This window comes from Sus scrofa, chromosome 8 (assembly GCF_054392235.1).
Source record: "Sus scrofa isolate SSC_HxYL_T2T_F1_AM1 chromosome 8, Sscrofa_HxYL_maternal_Yorkshire_Landrace_v2.0, whole genome shotgun sequence".
NCBI classification, from domain to species: Eukaryota; Metazoa; Chordata; class Mammalia; order Artiodactyla; family Suidae; genus Sus; species Sus scrofa.
In genome coordinates, this window is record NC_139390.1 from 137,429,945 (window position 1) to 137,446,617 (window position 16,673).

The 16,673-nt window shown below is 43.0% G+C and overlaps 1 protein-coding gene across 4 annotated transcripts in view; it reads right to left on the reverse strand.

Annotated features, from left to right (window-relative positions):
- PKD2 (polycystin 2, transient receptor potential cation channel) overlaps positions 1-16,673 on the reverse strand; it is a 56,644-nt gene that overhangs the window by 3,242 nt on the left and 36,729 nt on the right. For 2 of the 4 annotated variants that reach the window (XM_084971081.1, NM_001245979.1), the window contains 7 exon segments: positions 15,300-15,481; positions 13,828-13,948; positions 10,476-10,574; positions 6,836-6,957; positions 6,479-6,596; positions 4,705-4,868; positions 30-177 (listed from right to left, as the gene is read on the reverse strand). In XM_084971081.1, coding sequence (XP_084827207.1) covers positions 30-177; positions 4,705-4,868; positions 6,479-6,596; positions 6,836-6,957; positions 10,476-10,574; positions 13,828-13,948; positions 15,300-15,481 — 954 coding nt within the window. 4 annotated transcript variants of the gene reach the window in all.

A 16,673-nucleotide genomic window follows, 5' to 3' on the forward strand; every position in this document is an offset into this window, starting at 1 on the left:
GGGTGGCCCTGCTTCTGATGACCACTGACCTCGGCCACGCCGTCCAGCAGCCTCCCCAGCACCTCTCTTCTCTTCAGTTTGTTCCGCTCCATGATCTCCAGCTTCACTATCACTGCATCAATCTTGGACACGATGCTGCCAATGGAGTGCTCCATCCGGTCCACCCGTCTCACCAGGCTGCAGGAAACCGAGGGTGAGAGGGGCAAAGCCACGTGGTCTTGCTGGCTTTTCAGCCCAGCTGGCTTGTCAAATGGAGATGCTAAAAAATTGTTTCTTAAAACAATATTACAATCAAAACCACTTATTTTTTTTCTTTTTTGGGCCACACCTGCAGCACACGGAAATTCCCAGGCTAGGGGTTGAATTGGAGCTACAGCTGCCAACCTACATCACAGCCACAGCAATGCCAGGCCTGAGCCATGTCTGCAACCTACACCACAGCTCATGGCAACGCTCGATCCTTTAACCCACTGAAGGATTCCAAGGACAGGAATCGAACCAGAGTCCTCATGGATACTAGTCGGGTTCGTTAACCATTGGGCCATGAAGGGATCTCCTAAAATACTTTCCAAATAGTCTCAAACTTTAGAAACTCTCATACCCTACTGGTGCAAATGCCAACTGGCACAACCTTTTGATGACTTAAGTCAATATTGGATCAGAAATCTTAGAAAGGTATGCCTATCTTTTCATTCAGTTTTTCTATCTTTTTTTTTTTTTGCAAATTTTTTGGTTTGTTTTTTCTTTTCTTCTTCTTTTTTTTTTTTTTTTAAGGGCTGCACCCTTGGCATATGGAGGTTCCCAGGCTAGGGACAGAATCAGAGCTGCAGTTGCTGGCCTACACCACAGCTCATGGCAACACCGGATCCTTCACCCACCGAGTGAGGACAGGGACCGAACTGCATCTTCATGGATACTAGCTGGGTTCTTAACCCGCTGAGCCACAGCAGGAACTCCTATTTTTGGGGAAATTTTTTATTTATTTATTTATTTTTTTAATCTTTTTGCTATTTCTTGGGCCGCTCCCATGGCATATGGAGGTTCCCAGGCTAGGGGTCTAATCGGAGCTGTAGCCACCGGCCTACGCCAGAGCCACAGAACGCGTCTGCAACCTACACCACAGCTCATGGCAATGCCGGATCGTTAACCCACTGAGCAAGGGCAGGGATCGAACCTGAAACCTTATGGTTCCTAGTCGGATTCGTTAACCACTGCACCACGACGGGAACTCCCTTTTTTTGAAAAATTTTAAAGGAAAGAAGTATATGTGTAATTTTTGGCTACAAGGATATTCATTAGGGTTCTGCTCATTAACAGTGGTTCATTGAAGAATGAGTACATTAAAATTAATAGAAGTTGGTCTAAATATATTATTGTTCATCTACACAATAAAATTTTGATATCAGAAATTATATTGTGACATTTAATATTTAATGAAATAAAATGATGTTCACTTTCTAATGATGAAATAGAATATTATAATGTAAATCAAGCAGTGAGAAAACAGCTTACTCACTTAAGATCTCATTATTTTGAATAAACAAAATCTTACATAAATACTTTAAAAACATTTAATAGGAGACAACTTCTGGAATGGTGGCATGAGGGCCCTGGAGGCCCTCTCCCCATGGAAACAGCCATAACTGTTGAAGATTATTTATTTTTAAAAATTTTCTGGAGTTCCTATCGTGGCTCAACAGAAATGAATCTGACTGGCATCCATGAGGATGCAGGTTTGATTCCTGGCTTCTCTCTGTGGGTTAAGGATTCGGTGTGCCATGAACTGTGGTATAGGTCAAAGATGCGGCTCAGATCCTGTGTTGTTGTGGCTGTGGTGTAGGCCAGTGGCTACACCTCCGATTAGACCCCTGGCCTGGGAACGTCCATATGCCATGGATGCAGGCCTAGAAAGACAAAGGAAGAAAAAAAAAAAAAAAAGAACCAAATAGAAATTCAGAGTTGAAAAGAAAAATAAATGAAATTAAAAATTCATAGAGGTTCTTAAGAGTAGCTATGAGGCAGCAGAAGAATCAGCAAACTTGAAGATAGATGGACAGAAGCTATGCAATCAGCGGAACAGAAGGAAAAAAGAATAAAGAAAAATGAACAGAACCTAAGAGAAATGTGGAATACCATTAAAGCACCCCAACATACCCACAATGAGAGTCCCAGGAGGAAAGGAGAGAAAGGAGTAAGAAAATATTTGAGGCTATAATGGCTGAAAACTTCCTATATTTGACAAACAACACATTTAATGAACTCCAAGTAGGATAACTGCAAAGAAATCCATACTAAAAACAAAGACAAAGAAAAAAAATCTTGAAAGTAGCAAGAGAAAAATGACTTGTCACATTCAAGGATATCTCAGGAAAATTAATATCTGTCTTTTAACTGGAAACAATGGGAGTCAGAAGGAAATGAGAGTGAAATAAAAACATTCCTAGACAGGAAATTCCTGTTGTGGCCTCGCAGGTTAAGAACTTGACTAGTGGACATGGGTTTGATCCCTGGCCTCATTCAATGGGTTAAAGAATGTGGTGTTACCACAAGCCCTGGTATAAGTTGCAGATGAGGCTCAAACCTGGCATTGCTGTGGCTATGGCGTAGGCAAGCAGCTGCAGCTCCAATCGGACCCGATGTCTAGCCTGGAAACCTCCGTATGCTTCAGGTGTGGCCCTAAAAAAGAAAAAAAAAAAAAAATCCCAGATAAAGAAAAACAGAGGATTCATGCTAGTTGGGCCACCTTAGAAGAGATGATAAGGGAAGTTCTTCAGGCTGAAAGTAAGTGATCCCAGACAGTAATTGGAATCCACATGAGAAAACAAGGAGCACTGGTAAAGAGGATTATTTCCCCGTAATGGATGGTATAAGTGCATATTTCTTCTCTCTTTTGCCTCTTAATTGATCTAAGAAGCAACTGTGGAAGATAATATGTACAGTCCTGTCTTAATGGGTCTACAGCATATAGAAACCTAAGGATGTATTCGGTAATAATGGCACAAATGAGGTGGGTAAGAGCAAAGTTGTACTGGAATCGAAATGACATCGGAGCGTAACTCGAATCCACAGGGACAAAATAAGAGAACTAGAAATGGCAAGTAGAAGGTTAACATAACAAACTATAAATATACACTTTCGCTTATTTCATTAAGACCCAGAAAAATTTTTAAAGTGATAATTATAACCTGTAATGTTAGGTTTGTAATACATACAGGTAAATATGCATAGTAATGGCACAAAAAGGGAGAGGAATTAATAGTTATATAGAAATGATCTATCTCATTGGGTTAATTTAGTTAGTATAAATATGAAGTAGATTCTGATAAATTGATTTGGGTTTGTTTTTTTGATAAGTTGATTTATATATGTTAAGTCCTAGAACCACTCAGAAAATACCTAAAAAATATGGTGCAAAAGTCATTAAAGGAATTAAAATGTTACACTAGAAAATATTCACTTTATATAAAAGAAAGCAGCAAAAGAGGAACAGAGGAACAAGAGAGACATGAGATTAACAGAAAACAAAAAATAAAATGGTAAAAGTAAATCCAACTATCTCAATAATAACATTAAAAGCAAATGGAGTAAACATTCTAATCAAAAGGCAGAGATTATGAGACTGGATAAAAAGACCAAATCCAACTACATGCTGTCCACAGGAAACACACTTTAGATTCAAAGATACAAACAGGCTGAAAGTAGAAGGATGGAAAAAGGCACTGTCATGATGAAAAGCAACCATGAGAAAGTTGGAACTGCTATAGTCATACCAGGCAGAAAAGACCTTAAAACAAAAAACTTTACTAGAGATAAAGTAGGACATTTTATAATGAAAACCATTCAATCCATTAGGAAGATACACCCATCATAAACACATAGGCACCTAACAACAGAGTTCCAACATACATAAAGTAAAACCTTACAGAAATGAAAGAGCAGACAATTTAATATCCCACTTTCAAAAAGTGGACAGAACTAGGTAGAACAATAAGGAAATAAAAGAACTGAATAACCATATAAACCAAGTAGACCTAACAAGCAAACATCTATAACGCTCCACTCAACAACAGAACATACCTCAGGGGCACATGGAACATTCTCCAGGATATACCATGTGTTAGGCCATAAAAACATAAAATAGATAAATAAATAAACACATGCAAATGGAGACACAAATACCAAACTGTTAAGTGACATCTGGGGTTGGTGAGAACGTGAGAGCTTTTAATGTTTTCTTTTACTTGTCATTATGAGCTAATTTTCCCACAAAGAACATACTATTTTTTTTTTCCCTTTTTTCTTTTTAGGGCTACACCATCAGCATACGGAGGTTCCCAGGCTAGGGGTTAAATCGGAGCTGCAGCTGCCAGCCTACACCACAGCCACAGCCATGCCAGATCTGAGCCGAATCTGTGACCTACACCACAGCTCACGGCAGTGCTGGATCCTTGACCAACACTGAGCGAGGCCAGGGATCGAACCCACAACCCCATGGTTCCTGGTTGGATTTGCTTCTGCTGTGCCACGATGGCAACTCCTAAACATACTACTATTTTATTTATGAAGAGGAAAAACATCAGTAGCAGTTATTGGGAAGAACTGATGATTCGTAATGGAAAAGATGAGCTGAGAGAGGTGGGAGAAACTACCTGGTGTCCTTCTGACGCCTGTCAACACAAGTTCTGCCCCTTTCTTGATACTTACACTTGAAACTCTTCGTAAGAAACCCCGCTGGAGATGCTCCCCCTCCTCCTGGAGCTGTGACCGCTGTCGTCGTCATCGTCCTCCTCAGAGTCGTCCAGGCTGCGGGGGAAGCTTCGGCTGCTCATGGGACGTGGTAAAGAGCTGTGCTCCAAGTCCAGGTCCTCCTGAAGAACATGAGATCACTGGGGGCTGCGCCAGCAGCCCGGGAGCCCACGGGCGCGTCACAGAGGGCGTGGGAAAGCAGAATTGCGTGTGTGCCCTTTCCCTGTGGGATTTCCGCGACACTAACCCCGGCTGCGCTTCTCACTTTTCCATTTTCACAGATGGGCACATTTTCAAAATGGATTTGAATGACCAGCAAGAAGTTGCTTGCTTTTTGTTTGGGCAAGAAAGGACATTAAGGGAGCTCCCGTCGTGGCTCGGTGGTTGATGAACCCGACAGGGAACCATGGGGTTGTGGGTTCGGTCCCTGGCCTTGCTCAGTGGGTTGGGGATCCGGCGTTGCTGTGAGCTGTGGTGTAGGTTGCAGACACGGTTCGGATCCCAAGTTGCTGTGGCTCTGGTGTAGGCTGGGAACCTCCATGTGACGCAGGTGCAGCTCAAGAAATGGCAAAAAGACCAAAAAAAAAAAAAAAAAAAAAAAAAAAAGAAAAGAAAGGACATTAAAAACACAGGAAAGCAAAGAAAAAAGTAAATGAAGAAATATATTATCTTCCTTTCATGACAGCTGACACATATCATAGCTACAAAGGAAGGCAGGCTATAATCTCAGAAGAAGAATTTTGACTAAAGGAGTTCCATCATGGCTCGGTGGCGATGAATCTGATGAGCATCCATGAGGACGCACGTTTAATCCCTGGCCTTGTTCAGTGGGTTCAGGATCCGGCGTTGTCATGAGCTGGGGTGTAGGAGCAGTATTTAGAAACCACTGTTCCCATACCATTGCCTCATAGGGAACTGACTTTTCGTGTGCCATTCTTTTGTATTCTCCGTACCTAAATTACCAAGATTTTTTTCCTTGGTGTGTTCAACCATTTATTTTGCAAGTTGATATTAAATTATTTTTTTCTCATTACAAAAGCTCAGGCAAGTTTATTTTTAATAGCTTCATAATAAGTATTCCAATAGAAGGCAGCTGTTAGTTTCATTTTATCATGAATTATAATTACAAAGCAGTTAACAAATCTTATCTCTTTTGAGAAAGCTTTTTTTCCCCATTCTCGTGGACATCGTGATGTATGTTAACTACTCACGTTTCTCCTCAAGTGAGTCACAAAAAAGCTCAGGGCCAAAGGCGTTGCTCAATCTTATGAAGCTTAGGTATTTTTGTGGAATGCATTTTTTTTTTTGCCTCACCCGAAATTCCTGGGCCAGGGATAGAATCTGAGTTGCAGCTGCGACCCATGCCACAGATGGGACAATGCCAGATCCTTAACCCACTGCATCCGGCAGGGATCCAGCCTACACTGCCAGAGACAATGCGGATCCCCAACCCGCTGCACCACAACCTCAACTCCTGGAACGCATTTTTCAGTTTCATTCACGTCCTATTGTATGTTTCAGTTCTGTTTTGCCTTCCTCTTCCTTTTTTTTACATTTATGCGAACTCATTGCATTTTAAGACATGATTGTATCATATGTATTTTTTGGAGGAAGCAGGGGACTATTACATAAATGGAGACACACACCCCCCCTCCCAATAACCCACCACTTAGTATAGTGTTTGAAACGTCGCAGGTGCAGAATCCATCATGTTCTCCTAAACTAGACCCACCCTCTCTTTTTCCAAGTCGTCTCGCATCTGCTGATGCTCACGTTCAGTCAGTTCTTGGTCTCCGTCTTGGTCATACTTTGTGAATATTGCCTCAATCTCGGCATCCGTATGGCCCTTCCTGAAATGATTGACAGGTTACAGATGAACTCACGCATGCACACGGTCCAACCCAAACATAAGACATCGACACGCTGGAGGAATGGAGGCAGGGCCAGGCCTCTTGCAATACATTCCAGAAAGACACCCCCTCTGAAAATCAAGTGTCTCTATGGGTACCTGGGCCAGGACAGACTTTTCACCAGGGATTTATCTTTATATAAAGAATTTCCCGGGGCCGTAGGACGAGTGGGGTCTTACCCTTTGAGATCTTGTCGAAGCTCATCGAAATTTAACTTGCCGCCCCCTTGACGCAGACTCTCTGAAATGTCATCCACGGTGTTTTTTTTCAGTTTTAGCTTGACCAAGGCTTTATGGTAGCCCTGGGGAAGAAAAGCCATCATTGAATCTGTCCTCCTTTTGCATCTGCGCTGCCTTCTACCTACAGAGGTAACTACTGCAAAGCCAGTGACCAGAACAGTGCCTGACATACGTGGGCCACTCAACAAGCATGTGTTGGATGAATGATGAAGGCATCCTGTGTTTTCCAGGAAGCTCCCGAGAGGGAATTATATGGGAAGAGTTAAGGTCTTTCAGTAAATCAAGAAGACCTAGGGACCTCTGGCTTATATTCAAGCTCGGCTTACAGGACTGAAAAAGCACAAATGTGTTCCATGGCTGTCTGCCTCTGGCTACGCAGGAATGTGCCAGAGTTCTTGAGAAAACAGAAACGGATTAATTATTTTCCATACATCTCATAGCTGGAATTCCTTACGTATGTCACGTGCATAAAAGAATTTCAGGAGTTCCTGTCGTGGCTTGGTGGTTAACGAATCTGACTAGGAACCATGAGGTTGCGGGTTTGGTCCCTGTCCTTGCTCAGTGGGTTGGGGATCTGGTGTTGCCGTGAGCTGCGGTGTAGGTTGCAGACGCGGCTCGGATCCCGTGTTGCTGTGGCTCTGGCGTAGACCGGCGGCTACAGCTCCGATTCAACCCCTAGCCTGGGAACCTCCATATGCCGCGGGAACGGCCCTAGAAATAGCAAAAAGACAAAAAAAAAAAAAAAAAAAAGAATTTCAGTGACACAGAGATGAGTACTGTTCACTAATGGACTAGAGGCAGAGCCTATTATGCCTGGTGGCACGGGGCTGTACAAATGACAACTGTGTGACGCGATGTTGATAATCAAAGGAAAAAATTACCACTGGCCTATGAACTTTAAAACTTTCTGTTAAAAATTAAAAATTCCCTTAGGGTTGGTTATAAATTTACAGGGAATTGTTTTTTTTTTTTCTTTTTTGGCCACACTCAGGGCATATGAAAGTTTCCCGGCCAGGGACTGAATCCAAAGCTTCAGCTGTGACCTAGGCCACAGCTGTGCCAACGCCGGATCCTTAATCCACTGTGCCACACAGTGGAGACTCTGGCAATTTTTAAAATATTAAGATGAAAATTGAAATTTTAAATAGTAGAAACATTCAAAATTAAAGTTTCACTTCTTTGTAAAAAACTTAACCAGAGTAGTTTGAAGAGTGCTTGCTTTCTTCTTCTTGTATAATTTATGATAGAGAGTGGGCATCTTTTCTATTTCATAATCCTTTTTGTTTGTTTGTTTTAAGGGCCACGCTTGAGGCATTTGGAGGTTCCCAAGCTAGGGGTCGAATCGGACCTGTAGCTGCTGGCCAGATCCGAGCCACATCTGCGACCCACACCACAGCTCAGGGTAACGCCGGAGCCTCAACCCACTGAGCGAGGCCAGGGATCGAACCTGCAACCTCAAGGATCCTAGTCAGATTCGTTTCTGCTGCGCCACGACGGGAACTCCCTCATAATCCTTTCTTAATCTGGATCAGCTTCCAACATTTTATCCCTGGCACTTTCAAAGTGGTGAAATGTCACTAAGTTCCTTTGATGTGAAGTTTGTGGCCAGTGTCATTCTCTCTGAGAGCTCTTCATCCTATGTGTCACAATCACGTTCCTCGTTTATGGTAAATTTGCTTCCCTGGGTTCGTCTGGCTGCCGTCTAACTCTGGAATGCTGGCGGGGTCCCCACTCCCACAGCCAGCTACAGAGTCAATAAATGCATTACACTCATTTCGAATTTCTCTTCCGATGTCATCATTCTTGGTTCCTTTGCCAAACTTTCTTCTTTCCTGGCCTATTGTCTCTTTTAATTTTGGGTGTTTGTAAAATGCCACTTGGGTTTATCACGGGGAGATGAGGTGTCTGAACACAGCTGCGCTCTGTGTGGAAACTGACTGGCAGATGCGCAGTGACCAAGCCTTGACTTGGAAGAAGTGACGCGATCAGCCAGTGGTTATGCTGCACACCTGTTATTTATGTAACGATCTGTAGCGATAGGAGTGAGGTCTGCCCTTCGTGCTATTAGTCACAGGCAATAGACTGCGGTAACCGAAGGTGACCTTTGTACTTTGTTATCCCTCAACAGCCAAGATACTGTGATAACCGAAACATGACCTGTGTTGAGAGGCTGGTGTTATTTCACTGAAATAACTGGAGTTTGGACACATTGGAAGCAAAGTGCAAAGTGAGGGCTGCTTGTAGACACCCTGGGGATTTGCTAGAATGTAATCACCTGTTACGCAACGCTCAGGATAACATAAACGCTAGGTCCTGTGCAAGGGACTTTGTTCTCCAAAGTGGACGTTCTCTGTCACAACCTGATTCACAGACAACATTGTCCGATGGTTTGAACCAAATAGAAAAATATTACGGTCAAGGAGCCACACTGCATCTTCAGCAGAATGATGTTTAAAGAACAAGCTGTGTACTTCAGATGCAGTTATTTGTTGTTGCTTGAATTTTAGACGTCAGACCAAAGAGAGAAGTCACATTGCGAAGAACAAAGTTGGGCAGCTTTCCTGTCCTGCCCTTCCACCGAACAATCAAACACTTCCTGAGAAGGGGCGTAAGTGAAAGTTCTCAGGCTCTTAGGCTGTGGACTTGCTCCAGGGACTTTTCCTTTGGCTATTTTAAAACGTCCCTGGTAAGTCCGGGGTAAGGAGGGAACCACAACATATTTGCCTCTAAAACTTTTTTTTCCTTTTAATTAACTAATTCATTAATTAATTCACTTGGCTGTGGCGTGCAGTAGCTTGATGTGGGATCTCAGCTGCTAGACCAGGGATCAAATCCAAGCTACAGTGGGGACAGCACCGAGTGCTAACCACTGGACCACCAGGGATCGCCCCACCCCCTTTTTTAAAAATTGCAATTGATATAGAAGAAGTGGAAATGTCTTTATATAATCTTCCCTTCCCATTTATTCTTTTTTTTTTTTTTTTTTTTTTTTTTGCATTTCAGGGCCGCACCCGTGGCATATGGAGTTTCCCAGGCTAGGGGTCGAATCGGAGCTACTACGGCTGCTGGCCTGCACCGCAGGCACAGCAACACAGGATCCAAGCTGCATCTGAGACCTACACCACAGCTCACGGCAACTCGGGATCCTTAACCCACTGAGCGAGGCCAGGGATTGAACCCACAATCTCATCGTTCCTAGTTGGATTCGTTTCTGCTGCGCCATGACAAGAACTTCCTATTCCCGTTTATTCTGAACTCTGGATCTGGAAGTGAAAACCAACTAGAGGAGGTGTCAAAATAAACAAAGGGGATGAAACAAGCAGCTCAGCTCTTCAGGGGCAAAAGAGATTATGGAAAATTGAATTCTAGGGCATGAAAGGAGTCCCAGAATTTAAGTCCAAGCTAGCAGTATATCCAAGTAGCTCCAAGGGACAGAATATGTAAATTATTCCTGGAACATAGCAATCTACTCCTCATTTTAAACAGTGTCAATGGATCCATGTTGATTTGGCCATCTGGTTGCAACATGCTCATTTTATGCAGAAAATAAAGCAATTCTGAGAATTAGGGCTTGTCATACCTTTCTGATAAGATCTGAGAGTTCCATTTCAGCTTTCTGCTGGGCCAAATCAGATTTAACTTCAGAGTAAGTATCATTGATGATGGCCAAAAACATATTCTGTTTGTAAATCAAAGAATGTAAAGATTAAAGAAGAAACCTCAATGTATTTTGTAAACACCAATCCAAAGTTTGACACACATCTAAATTTTTCCCAAGTGAAATGTTAAAAGAAGTCATCAATTAATAGTTTTGCCACCACAGTCATTGGGAAAATTAGTTTTTCCATTGTCATGGCAAAAGAAAATGCAATATACATTCTCACTTACAAAACCATATATTGCAATATATTTTGTGAGAGACAAGAATGAAACACAACAGAGTGTTAATGTATTTACCTGTGAGTGATGGGATTATTTCATTATTTTTGCTTATCTGTGTCATCTACATTTTCCTCATTTGACATAAATTATTAGGGGTACAGAACTCTAAATAGCTCAACTTTCAATAGTCCACGGAGACAACCAGAATTGTACACTTATTCCAAATACTATTGTATGATAATAGTTGAGGTTTATACAACCTACGTTAAGGAGTTAAGAAGACCTCTGCAAACAGAAACATGGCAAGCCTGGTGGAAAGACAGTCCAGAAAAGCTTAGTGGAAAAGACACAGATTCTGGAGTCAAAGAAACTTGGGGTTCTGTCCTGCCACTGCCAAGACCATGTTGTATAATCTTCTGCTCCTCATTGTAACATTTGTTTTTGGAGTTCCCGTCGTGGCTCAGTGGTTAACGAACCTGACTAGGAACCATGAGGTTTTAGGTTCGATCCCCGGCCTCGCTCAGTGGGTTAAGGATCCGGCATTGCCATGAACTGTGGTGTATAGCTCGCAGCTGCGGCTTGGATCTGGTGTTGCTGTGGTGTAGGCCAGCAGCTGTAGCTCTGGATTGGACCCTTAGCCTGGGAACCTCCATATGCCGCAGGCGCGGCCCTAAAAAAGAGACCAAAAAAATTTTGGTTTTGCATTTATGAAATGGGAGCAATCCTAGTACCTCTCCCACAAATTTGCTGTATGAATTGAGATAATCTGTGTAAAGCTCTCAGGCCAGGGCCTAATGGAGAGCAGGTGCTACATGATTGATAAGCTATTACGACTACTCAGTAATGGTGAGTTCACCTTCCTGACTCTTCCTTTCCCACTGCAATGGTTTGTATTTCCAACACTTGTTTCCAACAGGCTTTCTCAAAGCACCGCACCCAACCCATCAGGGCTGCTTTAACATGCTCTGCCACCAGTTCTCCGTTTTGGGCGTGTACCTATAGTTTGTGACTATACAGTTGCGTATCTGATTATGTCTGTTCCCCCCCCCCCCACGTCTGTGAAATCTTCCTGAAAGGAGGGTTGGTATCTATTTTCCTCACCATGTGCAACTCCGCACTCAGCACTTTGCCTGGAATAGACTGGCTCGCTAAATACTGATGGAATGATGGATGAATGAACAAATGAGAGCGCGATGATTTTAAGGAGCTGCCAAATCTCTATGCAGCAAGGAGCGGTATTGTTTATGCTTCTGTGGCAGAAACGAGAACCGAAGGTCAAGTACACGAAAGGTCCGGGCTCAATGCTCTACGCTAAGGGCAGGCAGGCGCAGTCGGTGGCACGTCTCCCACCCTCTCTGATCCAACGCAGGTCTCTGGTTGTATTTCTGTTTCCAAATGATTGTCACCTACGCCTGCAGGTGCCTTTGTGGAAATGGATTAAAGTGTGTGTCCTCTGAAGAGATTTCAAAAAATAGAAGGCGGCTGAGAATGGCTTTCGAGGGTTCGGGGAAGCGGAAATTCCTCCTCCTCTGCATCCTCTCTCGCCCGCATCACTTCACTGCGGGATGGACCGAGGAATGCGGGTCATGGCCTGTGGAGGGCCGGGCTTTTGCTTCCTGGCTCATCTGAGCCACCTCACACACTGGGATGGCTTTCGAAGTGGGGGCAGTAAATCAACACCTGGCAGTCATCTCAGAACGGGGGCCAGCCCTCCACCTGCCATTTCCAAAAAATAAATAAATAAAAAAAAACGATGTGTATTGATGTCACCTCTCCTCTCTCCGGAGGGCGCAGGGAGAACAATTCCTTTTTGTGCAGTGCGGTAGTGCAAACAAATATCTCAGTCTGAAGACAAAAACTAAGAGCTTTTCATGTTCCCCTGACTGATCTGATAAGATGACTGCATAATTTCGGAGGCCCCGCCTACTAGAGGGCAACCCTCAAACAGGTCTGCCTCTGAGCACTTCCCGATGACCACCCTCCCCTGGCAGAAGCACACGGCAAGAAAACAAGTGGCCTGGAGTCAACTAAAGAGTCCACAGCAGAACCCTCAGCTCCTGGTCTTTGTTGTCCTAGGAGAGTTTCAGGGACTCGGATGCTCCAGAATTCAAAGCACTACCAATGTCAGAGAGTAACAAAGCCTTACTCTTGCCTCTATTTTTCTTTTTTTTTGTCTTTTTAGGCATGCACCCACAGTATACGGAGGTTCCCAGGCGAGGGGTCGCATCAGAGCTCTAGCTGCCGGCCTACACCACAGCCACAGCAACTCGGGATCGAAGCCACACCTGTGACCTACACCACAGTTCATGGCAATGCTGGATCCTTAACCCACTGAGTGAGGCCGGGGATCGAACCCAAAACCTCATGGTTCCTAGTCAGGTTCGTTAACCACTGAGCCACGATGGAAACTCCCCCCCTTTTTTTTTTTTCATTTTTCAGAGAATAAAGAATTATTTTTGAACATAACCTTGAATGCATTTCCATTCATTATTAGATTTAGCTTTAAATTAAAATGTAAGTATTCTTTGTAAGTAGTCTCTAGATATATTAAGTTTGAGTACATTAAAACAGGCTATCTGGATCTTGACAAGCAATAATTCGCTCAAATGTCACTCCCGACCCTCTGCATCCGGCTTGCTTTGTCAGTTGCTATTTTTTAAAAAGAAAAGAAGAACAAGAGAAAAGAAAAGTCAGGCAACCAAGTCATCATGAAAGTGCTGACATCAGTGTTAAAAAGGACAGACGCAGAGTCTACTTTTTGGGCAAAGCACCCTTTTAGGTAACTAGCAATTGGCACGCAATCCACTTTTTGTTTGTGCCGAGTCCATATATATCTGTGAAAGATCAGGGAAGTGATAGGTGCTGAAGACTTAAAACTGTGAACGCATGAGAAGTAAAACAAAATACATTTTCTCATATCTACATCACTTTTTCTACTGCCGGCGTCTTTTGAAACCTGACAGGGAGAGAAGCGTGAGAGAACAGCTGATGATTTATGATGGTGACTCATGAAGGTTCAGTCACCGCACTGTAAACAAAAGCGTACATACCAAGAGAATGAAGAACGTAAAGAACACAAATGTAGTGAAATAAATTGGTCCCAAAACGCGATTAGCTTCCTCAATCTCTGCGAAGTTGATATCACCCAAAATGATACGGAATTGAGTGAAGCTATAAAAACAAAACAAAAACACAACACCACAATACAAAAACAAAGACCGTCCAGCATTCTTTTGACACAACATTTCGTAAAAGGTGATTGCATACTTTTGCACCTTTTTTAAAAATCAATGGAGAAAGTGGTCAAGTCCTCGAAAACTGTCAATCCCTTTGGAAAACTCCTGCTACTAATAGGAGCAATCGAAGCCTTTCTAGAATGAAAGTAATAGGCTTTCATGCTAAATATGGTATTTCCCTTTGGTTAAAAAGAAAATATAATTATTATTATTATCTGAGTTATAAAGCCATGAGCTGTAAGAATTTAATACATAATCTGGGTAAAAAAATGGTAACTCAAACTTCAGACCCAGATCCTGGGTCTGAATTTAAAATCTCTTAAGATTTTTCGAAGGATAGCCCAAATTGTGTGTATTTGAAGATCCATATTCTCAATGCACTTAAAGTGGGGTCAGGGTGCTGCATGTTGCCAGATGCTGGATCTTAATCAATAAAACTGTTTCCGTTACTGACTTTTATGCAACAGCAAAATGTTAAATAGGGATCCTCATGCACAAAAGCCTTTTAATTCCTTCTATCATCATCATCTGCTCTGCTAACTGACTTTCTGAGAGGCATGAAAATTCTGGCTCTTTCAGCTGTTTTTAATATATTCGAGAAAGGGCTGAAAATTCCTGTATTGGTTTGACTTCCTCCTAGAACATGAGAAGGACCTTTTTTTTCCCTTAGAAAATAAGCTGAAGTTTGAAATGTGTGGCAACCCATGTTTGATAGGAATAAAAACATAGCAAATGGTCCCTTAACTGTTAGCATCTGCATCTGGAACAGAACTGGTTTACTGTTGCTGTTCTTTTATATCTTATTACTTTAGGGCTGTATCTGAAACATTAGCATTTTAGAACATACTGTCATCTTTGCATTGGTGCATGTTTCTCAGAAAGAGAATGAATTCTCATTTTATTTATTTATTTGGGTTTTGTCTTTTGAGGGCTGCACCCGCGGCACATGGAAGTTCCCGGGCTAAGGGGTGAACTGCAGCTGCAGCTGCCAGCCAACACCACAGCCCCAGCAACACCAGATCTGAGCGGTGTCTGCGACCTACACCACAGCTCACAGCAACGCTGGTTCCTTAACCCACGGAGTGAGGCCAGGGATCGAACCTGCAACCTCATGGTTCCTAGTCGGATTCGTTTCCGCTGCGCCACGACAGAAACGCCTAATTCGCATTTTACACAACTAGTTTTAAACTCTTGGTAGTTAAACTGCAACCATAAAGAGCTCTTTAACCCGGAGAAGGCAGCGATAGCTCTGATTAAGTTTTCTTCTTAATTTCACGTATACTTACATACACTCTTGGAAGGTGCTGAAGTCATCAACCTGAGTGCCAAAGACAAGGTATGCCAACTGGGCATATGCTAAGAAAATAATGAAGAACATAATTGCAAAGCCAAAGAGGTCTTTGGCACACCGAGACATGGTTGTGGAGAGCTGACTCATGGTCCTGTTAAAGCTGATGAATTTGAAGAGCTGCAAAGGAGAGGGAAGATGTGTGCAGGTGATTGGGTAAACAAAACGTAGCATATACACACGCCGGAACATTATTCAGCCCCATGAATGAAATTCGGATTCATGCTACGGCATGAATGAACCCTGAAAACACTGTACGAAGTGAAGTAAGCCAGAGACAAAAAGACAGATACTGCCATGACTTCAATTATATGAAGCACCTAGAGAAGAGAAATTCACAGAGACAGAAAGTAAAGTGGAGGTTACCAGGAGTTGCAAGGAGGAGGAAATGGATAACAAAGTTACAGCTAGGAAAGGAGTTGCCGTTGTGGCTCAGTGGTTAATGAATCCGACTAGGAACCACGAGGTTGCGGGTTTGATCCCTGGCCTCGTTCAGTAGGTTAAGGATCCAGTGCTGCCCGGAGCTGTGGTCGCAGACGCGGCGGCTCGGATCCCACGTTGCTGTGGCTCTGGTGTAGGCCAGCAGCTATAGCTCCAATTAGACCCCTAGCCTGGGAACCTCCATATGCCGCGGGAGTGGCCCTAGAAAAGGCAAAAAATTACAGCTAGGATGATTAAGAAAAAAAGTTCTGAAAATGCACAGCAGTGAAGGCTTCACAGCATTGTGAGGGGACTTGATGCCACTGAATTGTTCACTTAAAAGTAGTTCAAGTAGAGCCCCACTGTGTTGCAGCGGGTTAAGGATCCAGCTTTGTCTCTGTGGCAGTGCGGGTTCGATCCCCAGACCAAGAACTTCCATATGCCATGGGGGAGGCTGGAAACAAAAAAACAAAACAAAAAAAATAAAGAAAGAAAAAAAGTAGTTAAAATGGTAAATGGTGTTGTGCATATTTTTATAACAAAGAGAAAAAGGGAGAGGAGTTCCCTGGTGGCCTAGTGGGTTAGGATATGGCACTGTCACTGCCCGTGGTGCAGGTCTCATCCTTGGCCCAGGAACTTCTGAATGCCAGTGTTGGATCCTTAATCTCATTCACAACTTATTTGTTGAGAGACTCCCCATGTGCTAGGCACTGTTCTTGGAGCTGGAATACAGCAGTGAACAGAGCAAAGCTCCTGACCTTATGTCTCTCGTATTTTACAAACAATGGTCAAAAATACAGTGAAGACAGTTTTAATTATAATTAAGATGACCGTTGATATTTTTACCCTAAGGAAGGTTAAAATAAAACCAAAACAAAAACCCCACAAATGA